This window comes from Scyliorhinus canicula, chromosome 11 (assembly GCF_902713615.1).
Source record: "Scyliorhinus canicula chromosome 11, sScyCan1.1, whole genome shotgun sequence".
Lineage (NCBI taxonomy): Eukaryota > Metazoa > Chordata > Chondrichthyes > Carcharhiniformes > Scyliorhinidae > Scyliorhinus > Scyliorhinus canicula.
The window spans coordinates 123,022,286-123,038,902 of record NC_052156.1 but is presented as its reverse complement, the minus strand read 5'-3'; the positions used below and the strand labels follow the sequence as shown (position 1 = coordinate 123,038,902).

Genomic DNA, 16,617 nt, shown 5'->3' with positions numbered 1-16,617 from the left:
TCATTCTATCATCTTGCTATCTCTTTTGTTGAGTTCTTCGCCTAAGCTTCAGCTTTTCATTATGTTTTCCTTCCACACTGGTGTGTATTTTACATTTACTGATTGATTATATTTCGAATACCGCTCCAGATTCCAACATTTGTTAGGATACCGAATAAGAACCCCAAACAATTTTTAAAATTTGTAAAATTGTGAGGAAAGGATTCTTCACTCCAGGAGTGATGACTCTGACCAGGAGGTATCATTTATGTAAAAACAAACTTTAATTTAAATACAGGATTAACCACATTAACATCAAAGAAATAGCTTTACAATTAACAGTTAAATAGTTCTTAAACAAAAGGAAAAACATAAACTTACTATCTATATCTGCTACTGACTCCAATTAAGCAACCCATACAGTTGAAATGTCTTTTATAAATAAAGTTAACAGATTACTTGCTTAGCTGTGTAGAGACTTATAGAAAGAGTTCCTTTCAAGAGCAGATTCAGTACAATTCTGTTCAACCTAACAGCATTTGGCAAAACTGCTGTTCAAATTAAAATCCTTCTGTTCTGTCAGTCCAAATCCTATGGCAAACTGCAAAATTACAGACTGACCTGGCTCTTCCCATTAATTACATCATCTGTATCCCACTAAGGACTAAGTGCAATCCCTCATAGATTACTTACTCTCCAAGGAATCACCAGTAATCATAATTACAACTAAAGGTCTAATGAGATATTATTAAGTAAAAGTTTGGAATTAATCATGACCTCACTTTTTATGACTCCCTACTAAAGCTTTAACAGCCACACAGTCTGGATATCTTAACCTAGGATCTTTAATAATTTTACTGCAGCAATTATATACCTTTATCCAAGCTTTTAATAACATTGCTGCAACAGACAGAAAAAACAATGGCCGCAATTCTCCGCACTCACGACGGTGCGGAGAATAGCGGGGTTCGTAAAATTTTACGGCCACGCTAGTCTGACGCCCTCCCGCTATTCTCCCCCCCCCCCCACGCCCGACTCCCGATATGAATCGCTGCCGCCGTTTTTTTACGGCCAGCAGCGATTCTCAGCTGGCCGATGGGCCGAAGTCCAAGCCCTTTATGGCCGTTTTTACGAACGGCAAACACACCTGGTCTGGCCGTTCGTAAAAACGGCCGTAAAGTGCCGATTTTTAAAACCATGGCACCGATTGGCACGGCAGTACCACGGCCGTGCCAAGGGTGCCATGGGCCCGCGATCGGTGGGCACCGATCGCGGGCAGCGGGTCCGATACCCGCGCACTCTTTGTCCTTCCGCCGCCCCGCTGTATCACTTCGCGGGGCGGCTGAGGGGCACCCCGGCCCGCGCATGCGCGGGTTTCGCGCAAATGCGCGATGACGTCATCCGCGCATGCGCGGGTTGGAGTCTTCCAATCCGCGCATGCGCGGCTGACGTCATGTGACGCGTCAGCCGGCGCAAACTCTGGCAAGCGGGCTTAACGAAATTCGTTAAGCCCGCGATGCCGGAGTTTACGGCGGCGGCATGCTAGCCCCGACCGGGGACCAGAATCGGTTCCCGGTCGGGGAGGGGGAGGCTGGCGTCAAACCCGCCCGGATTTGACGCCAGCCTTACGATTTCTCCCTCTCTGGGAGAATCGCGCCCAATGAGCGGAATTCTCTGTCCCGCCAGACCCGTTTTCTGGTGTGGCATGCCCCCCGCTGGCATTGGAATTCTCCATCCTGGCAGCCAGCCAATGAGGTTTCCCATTGTGACCACCCTCACACTGTCTGGAAATGTGACTGCGCGACCGGCGAAGCGGAGGATAGCGCAGACGGAGAATCCCGCCCAATGTATATAACAATTTCTTACATTCTACATTAAACATGTACATCTTTGTCCTTTAAAACATATTATCTCCTCTAGCTGTGAATAACATCTCAGGAAATCTGCAAGTACAAAGCTAAAATTTGGTTTATCTCCTTTACGTCGAGATGGTTTCAGTTACCAGTATTGATTCCAGCTCCTTCTTGGAAACCCCCACAAAGGCCGCAGGTTTGATTCTTGTATTTAATATCAAGAGTTATCTGTGAAAAAAAGATAAGAAATTCCAAATGCCTAATGGGAATGCACACATTTTGGTAACTGAATTTGTTTCACAGTTATTTTTATGAACGACCATTTCTAACTTGTATATCGTGTGGGCCAATTATTTGGACTTGAATTGAAAGAACTGTATGGTGGTAGGGTCAGCGATGAAGTAACATCACCATAGCGCAATCCGAATAGATCTGCATTTGCTCAGTTGGTAGCAATTCGCCTCTGAATGAGCAAAATTGAATTGAAGCCCCACTCCGAGACTTGAGCATAAAGTGAAAGCTGAATCTCCAGCACAGTGCTGAGGGAGTGCTGCTTTGTTGGGGGTACTGTCTTTTGGACAAGGTGTTAGACCAAGAGACTATCTGCCCTCTAGGGAAGACCCCGTGGCATTATTTTGAAGATGAATAGGGAGATTTCCCCAATATCCCACTATTCGATCAACTCTTCAAAATGTACCTAGATCTGCATCTGACGTGCTTTATCCTGCGGGATTAAAATGAGCTGCTAATTTCTGCTTTCTCTCTTTTGACCAGTGCAGACTGGATGGGCTAATTGGCTTCTTTCTGCACTGTAACCTTTCTGTGGTTCTATGGTTTCTATGGTTCGACCCTGGTCAACATTTATCTCTCATTGAAGTCCTAACAATCGACACATCTAGTTGTCATCTCATTGCTGTTTGTGGAATCTCAGCTGCTGCAGTTGCAACATTTCAAACAAGTGACAACACTTCAAAAGTACCTAATTGACAGCAAAATGCTTTGAGATGTCACAGGATAATGGGTGATGAAGAAATGCAAGATTTTATTTTATTTGGATAAAATTTTAAACATTAATTTAAAGCTAGTGGAATTGTCTCTCATTCTAAGTGATAAATAAATGCAGAATCATATATGTCAGTAAGTATACTTCCTGCTACCACAGTAACATAGTTAACCGACATGATAAACTTTGGAGTTACTGAAACAAATTACCTTCACTCGTAAAACATTCTGGCAATTGGTAGCTGTGTCAGCTCATATCAGATCTAAATCCAGTTACCACAATAACAGGAACCCTGAGATACTGTTGAAGATCATCTTGTCATTCATTTCATCACATGCAGCATTAATGACTAACAAATGGAGTCTCCTAATGTTCAGGTAAATAGTTCTGAAGTGGTTAGAATGGGGTCAAATTGAATTTTGTTTCTCCTTGTCAGAACTTTCCACAAGCAGATCGTTAAAGAAGAAAACACATTCTAGATAAAGGGACAAGTGAATTACTTTCAGCATACAACATTTGTTCTGAGGTAGCTCTTCAGATCATGCTCAGAGAATGAGTCTCGCGCAAGACAAGTTACCCCAGACTTGAGGTGAATTCCATTCCAAATATTCACATTTTAAATGTCGTTGTTTCTCCCAATTCACTACTTGGGCTCACTTCAAGCCAGGGCACAAATATATGAAGAAAAATGGTCCTCATTTAAGAAATACATGCAAACAGCAAATAGAAAAATTAAGTTTATTTCTCCAAAAAGACCTGATTTGCTCAGCTGCAGCCTCACCTCCAACTTTGATGTCCTCGTCCCAATGAACCATCACTATCTCTCACCCTGGCCATTTTTCCAATACAGCATTCATCTCCACTCCCGTAAGTCTAAAGATGTAGACTTGAAAGAAAATATGGGGCGGGATTCTCCAATAATGGGGCTATGTCCCCACTCCAGCGACAAAATGCAGGCGTTTCACTCTGGACTTTCCTGAAGAAAATCCAGAGTGATTCTCCTACCTAGCAGGCCCCGGAGTGCTCCTCGCAGCTCTGGCTGCGGACACGGGGCCCTGTACATCCGGTTTGGAATCCACGCATGCACACGGTGGCGGCCTTCGGCGACCGCCTTGCGTGACATGGCGGACTCACACCGCGGATCGACCCCGAAAATATAGGCCCCGCCGAGATTGCCCGCTGATCTCTGGCCTCCGATCGCTTGCCTGGCCCTCCGTGAGCACCCCCCAACCGGTGAAGGGTCCCCCGACCCCCACCAGGGCGGCTGCGGACACGCCACCCAAGGGCTGAAAGGAGGTTAGAACCATGCCGGCTGGGAACTCGGCCGGCTGCTCACGGTGAAATGTGTGGGGGGGGGGGGGGGGGGGGGTGTGTGCTCTGTCAATGGCCCACAACCCACGTGGTGTGGGTCGCGTGCACAAGATTCACGGTGATTCTCCAGGGACCGGAGAATCGTGGGAGTGGTGCCGGTCCCAATTTCCGGTTCGGTGCACTATTCTCCGCCCCCACGCCAAACGTGATTTCGGCGTGGAGGCTCGGAGAATCCAGCCTATGATTCTCCACCCCGACGCGCCATATTTTTGCCTCGACCTGCTGGCGGAATTCTCCTTTACGCGTCGGGAAACCCCCGGGCGCCGGCAAAATGGAGAATCATGCCGGCGGAGAATCCCGTCCATGGTGTTCATCTGGCTAAATCGCTGGCTTTTAAAGCAGACCAAGCAGGCCAGCAGCACGGTTCGATTCCCGTACCAGCCTCCCCGGACAAGCGCCGGAATGTGGTGACTAGGGGCTTTTCACAGTAACTTCACTGAAGCCTACTCATGACAATAAGCGATTTTCGTTTTTCATTTCATTTCATCAGTTTGGAACATCTAGAAGATCACAAGGTCCTGTTCACTATTCCAGAATCATCCTGGAATGCAGTTATGAAGTTTTGGATTAATTTCTAGACTGCAAACCATCTTGCTAAACCCATCTTCTCTGACTCATCTGTCCTCACCTCCAACAACAGGTGTAAGGAATTCATGAACCACTTTGTTAGTAGGATTGTGACAATCGCAGCAGTTGCCTCTGCCACTTACATCCCTTTCGCAAGTAAAGTGGCCAAACACCTTCTAAAGCTCTCCCCTGCCTTTGTACTGGGTGTGCATCTTTCTCTAGTTCCTCTCCTAAACTTTTCTTGTCTTGTTGGCCTGTTTGCAGCCTTTGACATGGCTTCCATCATCTCCTCCACCAACTCCCCAATGATCTGCAGCTGGGTGCAACAGTGTTCGCTTGGCTCCATTCTTATCTATTTAATCATAGTCTGAAATGAACTTCTGGATGGACAATAAAGTAGCCCAACAGCGTTTTCAATTCAGTTCAATCCGACTTTGTCCAGACAGAAATTCATTTCAGGCAGATTGCTTGTTTGTTATGTATCTAAAAAATACATAGAAATGAATAATAATGATACAAGAAAGAATGTTCCCCTATTAAAGTGATCTAACTTTAATTAAACATATATTAAAATCTATTCCACTGCATTAGAATAATCAGTGAGTCCCATCATGAGTTCAGGAACTCATTTATCCTGCATCTGAGGTATCGTGGTCTTTTCCCTGGACGCACCCAACATGATGCTGAGCCAAGGGTTGATTCCCATTACTCATGACACTCTTTACTTAAGTCAAAACTTTTCGAGAGTGGATTTTATCAATGAAAATCGCTTATTGTCACGAGTAGGCTTCAATGAAGTTACTGTGAAAAGCCCCTAGTCGCCACATTCCGGCGCCTGTTCGGGGAGGCTGGTACGGGAATTGAACCGTGCTGCTGGCCTGCCTCGGTCTGCTTTAAAAGCCAGCGATTTAGCCCAGTGTGCTAAACCAGCCCCTATCAAGAAAATCCTGCTATTCAATTGTCTCTGTATCCCCCAAGATTCTATCCTTGGATCCTCCTATTTCTCACTGACGTGATTCCCCTTGGTGGCATTATCTGAAAACACTGTCAGTTTCCACATGTACACTGACGACAGTCAGCTCTACCTCAGCGCCACTTCATTTAACTCCTTCACCGTTGCTAAATTTCTGCCACATTGTCAGACATGTAGTTTTGGGTGAGGGTTAAGTTTAGACTCTCTGTCCTCAAGAAACTTGCTGAATATTGCTGAATGTTGTTCACATTCAATTGAGCTATTCGAGGGAGCAACCATAGAATTGCACAAGGTACAGTGCTTCAGAAGTAGGAAGGTAGACATATGTCAAATTTAAGTGTCAATATAAACCACACTAAAAATGCATATGAGGCTCTTGTCGTGATCTTACCGACAACGAATCGTGGTGATTCCAGATCAGCGATATTGAATGTTTCCTGTTTGTAATGCGTGTGTAAACTCCATATTTCTGGACAGTAATGATTTTATCATCATACGGCAGTTTTATTCTACAAAACATGTTAGTGGAATCAATCAATTATTAGGAGCTCAAAGAAAGTCTGTCCTAGTTGAAAAAATAAATCGCTCTCTTCTATAAACAGTTTTATTTAACAAAACAAGTGAGTGGAATCAATTAATTATTAGGAGTTCAAAGAAAGTCTGTTCTAGTTAAATAAATAAAAATAATTCTCTTCTATAAACAGGGATATACATGAGACCAGTTTTATGTGCGAAATGTTTTATGTGCTTGGTTTTTTTCTATGGGTTTGGCTATGTGTAATAAACGTTCTCTGTCCTCCAGGTATCGACTTCGAAGAGATAATAATTTTGAAGGCTGTCATATTCAATCTTTATAAAGATACATTGAAGAATATTTGAAATGGAAGTTTTGTAATCAAACCCGCAATAGATCATCTGAGGTTAGCTTACATCTCATCTTTAACTCTAACTGTTTCATTCTCTGTAATAATGGAGACGCCTTCAATGAGCATGTGAATATGTTCCAGATTGCCATTGGACCCTCTGCGGATCTGTATGTTGAAATCCTCTGCTGGGCCTTTGCACTGTCGGCTCAATATGAAGTTGCACCTGGAGGTGAAATAAAAGAAATCATCTTGGAAGGTCCTGAATGCTCCTCTCCCCCACGTGTAACAGCTCCCTAAAAGCAAAGATAAAATCATTAGCTCTGATAAGAAAGAGTTTAGAGTTTCTCCTTTAATGAGGTTTAGTGTGAAAATAATAATTAATACTAACCAACACTACCATATGGTGGTGTAGCTTCTACAGACCTGGGATCAAGGGAATGCACAGAGGCATCCAAACCTAATTGAAAAGAGAAACTTGTAAATGTGAAGTACAAAAACGCATTTCATTTTGAAAATGATTACAATGACGTTCCTGTGGTTATCCAAGTGTTAACTATTTCTTCAATGAAATCTCACTGTTCTTTTGGCAATATGTTAGAATCAGAGTTCAGAGTTAGAATATGCAATATGTTAGAATCAGAGTTCAGAGTTCAGAACTTCAGAGTTCTGTTGTCACGATACCCTGGGATAATGCATGGTCAATTCCAGCCCCACTTGACCCAGATTCATAACACGGGTGAAATTAGATTTTATTTAAAATATCCAAGGTCTTTACTGAGCCCAATAAACTACAGTCACCAGGTTTGTACCTTTAAATCACAAATAACCTTTTATTATACATAGTATTATAATGAAATGGAAAGAAAATGCGAAAGTCCAGGAGTGATTCTCCTACCTGCAGGGGGCTAGCAGGACCCTGGAGTGCTTCTCGCAGCTCTGGCTTTATATATGGGGCCCTGCACTTCCGGTCGGGAGTCTGCACATGCGCATGGCGGCGGCTTGCGGCGGCCGCCCCGTGTGACATGGCAGACTCACATGGCGGACCATGATGAATGAAGTAGGTCCCCCCGAGTTCGCGTGCGCCCGAACGCTTGCCTGGCCATCTGTGAGGCCCCCCTCGGTGAAGGATCCCCCCGCCCCCCCATCAGGGTGGCCACGGACTGAGTCCGCAACAGCCACCGGCTGTTCCCAATGACCGATAGGTGGTTAGAACCACGCAGTCGGGAACTCAGCCAGTTTTTCTCGGAAAATCGCTGCGGGGACCTCTGTCAATGGCCCCCTACCTGCGGTGTAGTTCGCGCATGAGACTCCCGAGCGATTAACATTCATGTTCACTTGTAAGAGTAATTCCTGTTATTTCCTTTGTTCACATTTAAAATTTTTATTGTTTTTGGTCCATGAACCCAGGATCGGAATGTGTCGTTAAGCATGAGGCTTAGTTAAAACAGCCAGCTTGCCAGAACACTGTGTTCCCAGGTTTTGTATTTTGGAATAGAGAAGCCATGCTCATGGTACCAAGTGGATGCAATTAACCATTGTAAAAAGCTTAGGCTAATGCCATGTTGTTTTGTTTAAGGGGATTTCCTGGAGAGTTAATTATTTTTCAGCTTGGTGAAATGATGTCATTACTGGGTGGAGTTAAGTCATGAGACATTTTTGAGAAAGCATTAGCAGTTCTTGAGCTAAATGAAGTGTCCAAAAATTAGACAGTTTTAATCACACTGTAAATTAGTTAAAAGAGATTAACAGTATTTAAAGCAATGCAAACTTGTCTGAGGACAAGGGGGACTGAAACAAGTCTGGTGAGCAGCTTTTGAAGACTTACAGCCAGACTGTCTGACAGGAGTCAGATCATTTCTATAAAGCAGTGTCAAGAGATCTCTTTCTTTTTAATAATATTTTTTATTATCACAAGTAGGCTTACATTAACACTGCAATGAAGTTGCTGTGAAAAGTCCCTAGTCGCCACATTTCGGCGCCTGGTCGGGTACACAGGGAGAATTCAGAATGTCCAAATTAAAGAGTTCGTAAACAACATCCCAAGGTCAGTCGCAAGGCTCTGTTAATAATTGGGGAAAATTAAGATTTTAAATATGAAATTAAGATAAAAGATTATGGGCGCGATTCTCCGCTCCCCACGCTGGGTGGGAGAATTGCAGGAGGGCCGGGCAACTCACGACACGCTCCCCTGGCACCCCCCGCGATTCTCCCAACCCCCGCTCAGAAGAATCACCGCTCGCCGTTTTTCACGGCGACTGGCGATTCTCCGACCCGGATGGGCCGAGCGGCCTGCCGTTCGTGACCGTTCACGATGGCGGCAACCACACCTGGTCGCTGCCGTCGTGAACATGGCGCCAAATGCTGGTTTGACGCTTGTGGGGGGCAGAGAGGAGAGTGAGCACCACGGCTGTGCTTGGGAGGGGACTAGCCCGCGATCGGTGCCCACCGATCGTCAGGCCCGGCGGCCGAGAATAACGGAGCGCCGCTCCTAGCCCCCTGGGTGGGGGTGAATAAGGTGAGAGGAACGGCCTCCGAGGCCGTCGTGAAACGCGGCTGAGTTCACGACGCCCTTCTCGATTTTCCATGGGAGCGGAGAATTCCGCCCTATGAACCAGGGGGATGTCTGAAGAGACGTTGAGATGCAAATTAGCATATCAGTGAGAAAAGCAAATGGGCGATGAGAGGAAAACAAAGGGGATATAGAAAAATAACCTTAAAGTGGAGAGATAAGGAAATTAACACGTATATGCAAAAAAAAAACAATTTTACAGGGTGGATAACACCAAACGGAGAAGTGGTATATCCGTAGCACAGTGACTGGGGGAAAAGGGAAGCAGAGACAAACACAGACACAGCTACCAGGGCGGCACTGCTGCCTACGGGGCTGAGGAATGGTTTCAATTCCGGCCCTAGGTCACTGTCTGCGTGGAGTTTGCACATTCTCCCCGTGGGTTTCACCCCCACAACCTAAAGATGTGTAGGTTACGTGGACTGGCCACACTAAATTGCCCCTTAATTGGAAAAAAGGAATTTGGTTCTCTAAATTAAAATTATAAACAGACACAGCTACTATCAGCCACACCCAACTGCAGAATCAGACTCCCGAAAACAGGTTATTGCTGAATGGGCAGGCAGCCAGTTAAGATCAAATCTCGAACCAAGCAGATTTTGCCTGAGCTGAATCTGAAGATGGTGTTCCAAAATGTGGCCACATAACCTGTATGTTGTAACTATTTGTTGGATTTAACTCATAGAGTTATATATAATTGGATATTATTTGGGAACAAAGGGACTTCTCAGAAAACTTCAGAAAACGTAGGTAGCTGTAGTCAAGGCGTAATTTCCTATAGACTCAGAGTTATTGAGTCATACAGGGTGGAAAAGGCCCTTTGGCCCATCGCGTCTACGCCGGTCAAAAATAATCATCTATTTTATTCTAATCCTATTTTCCAGCACTTGGCCCATAGCTTTTTACGCCCTGGGATCGCAAGTGCACATCTAAATACTTCTTAGATGTCATGAGGGTCTCTGTCTCCACCACCATTTCATGCAGTGAGTTCCAAACTCCCACCATCCTCTGGGTAAAAACATTTTTCCTCACATAGTCTCTAAATCTCCTGCCCCTTACCTTAAATCTATGACCACTGGTCATTGATCCCTCCACCAAGGGGAAAAGTATCTACCTGTCTACTCTATCTATGCCCCTCATAATTTTATACATCTCAATCATTTTCCCCCTCAGTTACCTTTGCTCTGAGGGAAACAATCCCAGTCTATCCAATCTCTCTTCATAACTAAAACTCTCCAGCCCAGGAAACATCCTGGTTAATCTCCTCTGCACCCTTTCCAGAGCTATCACATCCTCTCATAATGTGGATTCCAGAACTGCACACAATACTCCAGCTGCGGCTAACCAACATTTTATACAGTTCCAGCATAATCGCCCAGCTCTTAAACTCTTTGCCTTGGCTAATAAAGGCAAGTATACCATTGGCTTTCTTAACCACTGTACCCACCTGCTCTGCTACCTTCGGGGACCTGTGTGCATGCACACCGAGATCCCTCTGATCCTCGGTGCTTTCCAGGATCCTGCCGTTTATCATCTATTCCATTGCCTTGTTTGTCCAGCCGAAATGCATCACCTCACACTTATCTGGATTGAATTCCATTTGCCATTGATCAGCCTATCTGACCAGCCTGTCTATATCCTCCAGTACTCGGAGGCTATTCTCCTCACTATTTACCAACCCACCAATTTTCGTATCATCCGCAAACTTATTGTTCAATCTCTGACATTAATATCTAAATCATTTATATAAACCACAAACAGCAAGGGCCCCAACACTGATCCCTGCGGGACCCCACTGGACACAGGGTTCCAGTCAGAAAAACACCCCTCGACCATCACCCTCTGCTTTTTGCCACTCAGCCAATTTTGGATCTAAATTTCCATATGTCCTTAGATCCCATGGGCTCTAACCTTTGCTAACAGTCTCCCATGTAGGACCTTATCAAAAGCCTTGCTTAAGCCCAGGTAGACTTTGTCAAATGCATTGCCCTCATCTACATGCCTGGTCACCTTTCGAAAAATTCAATCAAGTTAGTGTGGCCATCTAAAATGGCCACCTGCAAAGGATAAAGGGAATTGTGGTCGAGTTGGGACACAGACAGTACACAGCCACTGTGTATTGTGCAAAGGAAAACCAGACTGAACTGAAACTTGCACTTGTAGGTCAATCACCGATTTCCCCAGGACAATAGACTCATATTAACGAATAGCAACGGTAGCACACTCGCCGGCGCCACCTCCCCTTATTTGGAAAGGCCCACGTACTTGGAACAATGGTGACTAGGAACGCCCAACCATCGAGGGAACCGCCCCTAATTGGCCAGTATCGATTAGAGTGATCAAGACCCTATTGATCCATTGGATCCTGATTTAACCCCGCCAAAAGGGCACGAAAGAGAAGAAGGATAAGAGGCCCTGCACACTAGGGATGGGTCTCTTTTGGGACCGGTCTGTGCCCACACTAATCGCAGCATAACGACCAGCCAAGTTCAAGACTGGCGATTGCTAACGAGCCGAACCTGGCGATTTCCAGCCGACACACGTGGGGACTCAGATAAAGGCCTTATCTACCTGCACAGAGCCAGTCATCCAGAAGTTCAGTAAAGGTCATCTTAGTTCAGAGGTGTAGTTTAATGCATGCTTTGTGTATCATTGCACAGAGAGATAAGTCTTGTGTTTAAAAATAAATTGTCTTTTGAACTAACATACTGGTTGTGTGGTCATTTGGTCAATACAAGAAACATACACACTGCTTGTGGTTTGTAAGTAAAGATAGCAATATTAGTCAGACATGACCTCCCCTGAACAAAATCATGCTGACTGGTCCTGATTAATCCCTGCCTCTCCCAATGCAGATTGATTCTGTCCCTCAGAATTGCTTCCAATAGTTTGCCCACCACTGAGGGCAGACTGACTGACCTGTAGTTTCCTGGTTTATCCCTTCCTCCCTTTATCCCCTCAGTAATATTGTGTATAACCATTATTATAGTCCTTCTTGTAGTGTGTTTTTTTTCCCTTTAAGTTAACAGCTATTCTTTATTAATTGTTCGCAGAACAACTGAACTATTCCTCCCTGGTTGACATATTTTTCTCACAGTATACCAAATTAAAAATATACACTCAAAATAACCGAGGTTGTAAGGTGTCGTTTGGGTTTTGACGTACTCTTGCATTGAACATCAGTCGGGCACTTAACTATTGCTCTTCTGGCTGAGATCAGCTAATCAGCACAGATAAGGAGTGAATATGTCCCCATTGAGTCACCAGGTAAATCCTTCGCTTTAACTGTGCTAAAACCTCTTCATAACCATTTATGGTTTTATACCTTAATTTTGTTAGATTGTTAAACCAAATTGACACAGAGAAGTGCATCGATCCAATGAAAACAAAAATCTAATATGTAGCTCTATAAATTACAGCTTTGTGAAAAAAAATCATTACCTACTGGAAAGATAGAGAGAATTATTTGGCTATTGTTACGCTAGATGTCTCACAACATCAATCCTTCATTGCCACTTTATTCTCAGATTCAAAAGAATTGAATCTAAGTGGCAGGAATCTCAATTCCCTCTTAACAGGGTGAGGAATTTTAACCCCGCACCTTTAGGGGCCAAGCCCTCATATTGAGAGCCTAGGCCAATGCCGGAGTGGTTCCCACTCCGCCGGCTGACGTGAACGGCCTTTGGCGCCACGCCAGCCGGGGCCGAAAGGACTTCGACGGCAAAGCCGGCATGCGCAGGGGAGAGGGTTTCTTCCGCCTCCGCCATGGTGAAGACCATTGCAAAGGCGGAAGAAAAAGAGTGCCCCCACGGCACAGGCCTGCCCGCCGATCGGTGGGCCCCGATGCAGGCCAGGCCACCATGGGGGCACCCCCCGGGGTCAGATCGCCCCGTGGCCCCCAGTGAATTCAGTGAAAGGGCCAAAAATTGGTTTTACGCTGGTGTGAATTTGCAGTGGGACCTCCTGCCAGTGCCACCATCGCAGATCGGGTAACCCGCTGGAGGTCCACATGAAACTCATTTGTGTTTCCCTAATGGGATGCAGATGAAAGTCTGACCAGGCATGCCCGATTCTCCATGGTGCTGACAGAAAAATACATTTGCAACAACGTGGGCGTGCAGATGTTGGGCCTCACCTGAATAATGCCTGGATTGCCTCCGGAGTTCAGGAGGGAGCCCGATGGCAATACTGAACCCCGGAATACCATAGCACTGGATTGGGTTAGCATCTACAGGTAGACCTTTGAGATTCAGTATCTTGGAGGGTGTCCACATTCAAGTCTCAGAATGTTCCAGGAGATCCATCCTCTTTCTAAGGAGGTACCTCGTCCAGTCTCAGAGTGCTCTGAGAGATCCATCTTCACTTTCAAGAGGTCTGTTTACTATCTTCAATCGTGGATCAGTGATTTTGGATGACTTTGCAATTTAACACCCACAGAGCATGTCGGAATGCATGTCATGAGGCCTGACCCATTGCAGAACATGGCAAAAACACACAGTTGTGTGGGTGGTTGTGTGTGTAGTAGAGAGTGCGTGTATGTGGGTGTGTGTAAGCGGGTATGTGTGTAGGTGTGTGTGTACATGTGGGTGGGTGTGTGTGTGGATGTGTGCGTGTGTGTGTAGTGGGTTTACGTGGGTGTCGGTGAGGAGTGCGTGTGGGTGGGTGCGCGTGCAGGTGGGTGTGTGGGTTGTGTGTTTGTATATGTGCTGGTGTGTGTGTGTGTGTGGGTGGGTGTGTTTGTGGGTGTGTGCATGCGTGAGTGTATGTGTGGGTGCTTGTATGTGTGTTTACAAAGAACAAGGACAAAGAAATCTACAGCATAGGAACAGGCCCTTCGGCCCTCCAAGCCTGCGCTGACCATGCTGCCTGTCTAACCTAAAATCTTCTGCACTTCCAAATCCCATATCCCTCTATTCCCATCCTATTCATGTATTTATCAAGAAGTCCCTTAAACATCACTATCGTACCTGCTTCCACCATCTCCTCCGGCAGCGGGTTCCAGGCCTCCACTACTTTCTGTGTAAAAAACTTCCCTCACACAACTCCTCTAAGCTTTGCCACTCACACCTTAAACCTATGTCCCCTAGTAATTCACTCTTTCAGTGTGAAAAAAGTGTGTGTGGATGTAATTGGGTGTACGTGTGGGTTGGTGTATGTGTGAGTGGTTGTGTGTTTGGGTAAGTGTGTGTGGCATATTTGTGTATGGGTTTGTGTGGGTGTTTGTGTATATGTGGGGGGTGTATGGGTGTGTTTCTGCATATGTGAGTATGTGTGTGTGTGTGTGTGTGTGTGTGTGCAGGAAGGGTGTCTGTGTGTGTGGGGGGATGTGTGTGTAAGTGCTGAGTGATTAGAGGAGCATTTAGACTTTTGAATTCAATGCATTGGCAAACAATCGCCTTTATTTAAATGCATGAAAGCTTGCTGCTGTTATTTGAATTAACCACTCAATCCGAGGGGATGGGGAGTGCTAAGAAACATATGCATCATCCTCTCCCGAAACCACGTTATTGACTGTCTGGGAAAGGGTATAAGGCTTTCAGTTCACTTGCAATCCTGTCCATGACCAACTTCAATTTATAATGTTGCCAATGGGCTTCAAGAGCCCACTGATCCTCCATCACCCTCCATCACCTCTTTTGCTGTCGTGTATCGTGTCTTTTATGCATACACAATGCTTTAACCAGCATGTGGTGAGATGATAATGCACAAAGGAGAATACTTACTGTGGTTCAGTGACTCATTGAAATTCTTGGCTCTTGTTCATCCCAATGAACCACAAGCACATTTAGACAAGTCAGCTTGCTGCCCATTCTTAAACAAGCAAGGTAATGAATGTTCTGTTTGGCAACAGAACAAGTGAGCGAACAAGTGAAAGGTTTTCATGGATCACCGGGTTTCAATAATTGTTTGGAGCAACTTTCAATCCACACAACCAAAGAGGATTTCACTCCCTTCATGTTCCAATAGTGTGAAACTGGTTTCTGTGCATCAATAACCAGATTGTAATTCATTCACCCGTTTGCATGCCAGCCTCCCTGTACTCCTCTGGAATTATGTACAAAGTTCTGTTGACATCTTGGAAATGAAAGGCGTTATAAGCACAGTGGTTTCTGACAAGGATCACCATTCTTTACTACTGCTGCTTCTGTCTCTCTCTCTCTCTTTCTCTCTCTGTCTCTGTAAATGCTTGTCAAATTTTAAAAAGTGCTCAACACGGCTGACTTCTGACAGAAGACTGTTCTGCAGGCTTCACTCAGGGAGCATTGCGCGGGATTCTCTGCTGGAAGAATGCTTAGTTTTGTCTGCGCCCTTGGGTTTGCCGATGACGTGGAGCTGCCCCACAATGGGAAACCCCATTGACCGACCGGCGTAACGGAGCATCCTGATGGCGTGGTGCGGCAGAAATGTGGTGCTCGGTCAGCATGGTGGCGCAGTGGTTAGCATTGCTGCCTCACGACACTGAGGTCCCAGGTTCGATCCCGGCTCTGGGTCACTGTCCGTGTGGGGTTTGCACATTCACTCTGTGTTTGCGTGGGTTTCGCCCCCACAACCCAAAGATGTGCAGGCTAGGTCGATTGCCCATTCTAAATTACCTCTTAACTGGAAAAAATGAATTGGGTAATCCAAATTTGGTGCGGCAGGGCGGAGAATCCTGCCCATTGCAGCTGTGTAGTACCCCAATCAAAGTTTAATTTGAAGAGAAAGAGGCAGCACAGTGGTTAGCACTGTTGCTCCACAGTGCCAGGGACCCGGGTTCGCTTTCTGGCTTGGATCACTGACTGTGCAGAGTCTGCACGTTCTCCCCGTATCTGCGTGGGTTTCCTCCGGGTGTTCAAGTTTTCTCCCACAAGTCCCGAAAGACGTGCTTGTTTGATGAATTGGACATTCTCAATTCTTCCTCAGTGTTCCCGACCAGGTGCCAAAGTGTGGCGACTAGGGGATTTTCACAGTAATGTCATTGCAGTGTTAATATAAGCCTACTTGTGACACTAATAAAGATTAAAATTTAAAAATTAAAAAAATCAGAGGCAGACAACTGCAATCATGAGGTTCATCTCTGCATTTAAACTAAAGGTCAACAGGTGGCAGAATGAAGGGAAAAACAGGGTCCTAGATTAATCTAGGGGCTCTGTCTACTCTGGCCCCAATATCTGGTGCACTGTGGTGATCAACTGTGTCCTGCACAATTGCACTCCTTGAAAATGGCCTGGAAATTCAGAACAGCAGAATGCTAATCTGAACACCGCAGCCGAGAGACAGATGGATTTGGCACGAGCAGAACACAGCAATGTCAACATAGCTGCAGGGTGTGAGAAGAGCTGTGAAACAAATGTCAGCAAAGTAAGTCAACCAAAGGGTGCAGAGTGTACACAGGTCTCATCAGTTCAGCTCAGTTAATATCATTGTTGCCCAAGTCAGAGATTGTGGGTTAAAAT

At 45.5% G+C, this 16,617-nt stretch overlaps 1 protein-coding gene across 1 annotated transcript in view; it reads right to left on the bottom strand.

Annotated features, from left to right (window-relative positions):
- The window catches only part of LOC119973790 (mucin-2-like), a 99,586-nt gene that overhangs the window by 75,553 nt on the left and 7,416 nt on the right, over nucleotides 1-16,617 (bottom strand). Inside the window, exons 2-5 of the mRNA XM_038812214.1 lie at nucleotides 7,001-7,069; nucleotides 6,677-6,905; nucleotides 6,138-6,255; nucleotides 1,982-2,060 (exon numbers count right to left, since the gene is read on the bottom strand). Coding sequence (XP_038668142.1) covers nucleotides 1,982-2,060; nucleotides 6,138-6,255; nucleotides 6,677-6,905; nucleotides 7,001-7,069 — 495 coding nt within the window. The remainder of the gene's footprint in view (nucleotides 1-1,981; nucleotides 2,061-6,137; nucleotides 6,256-6,676; nucleotides 6,906-7,000; nucleotides 7,070-16,617) is intronic.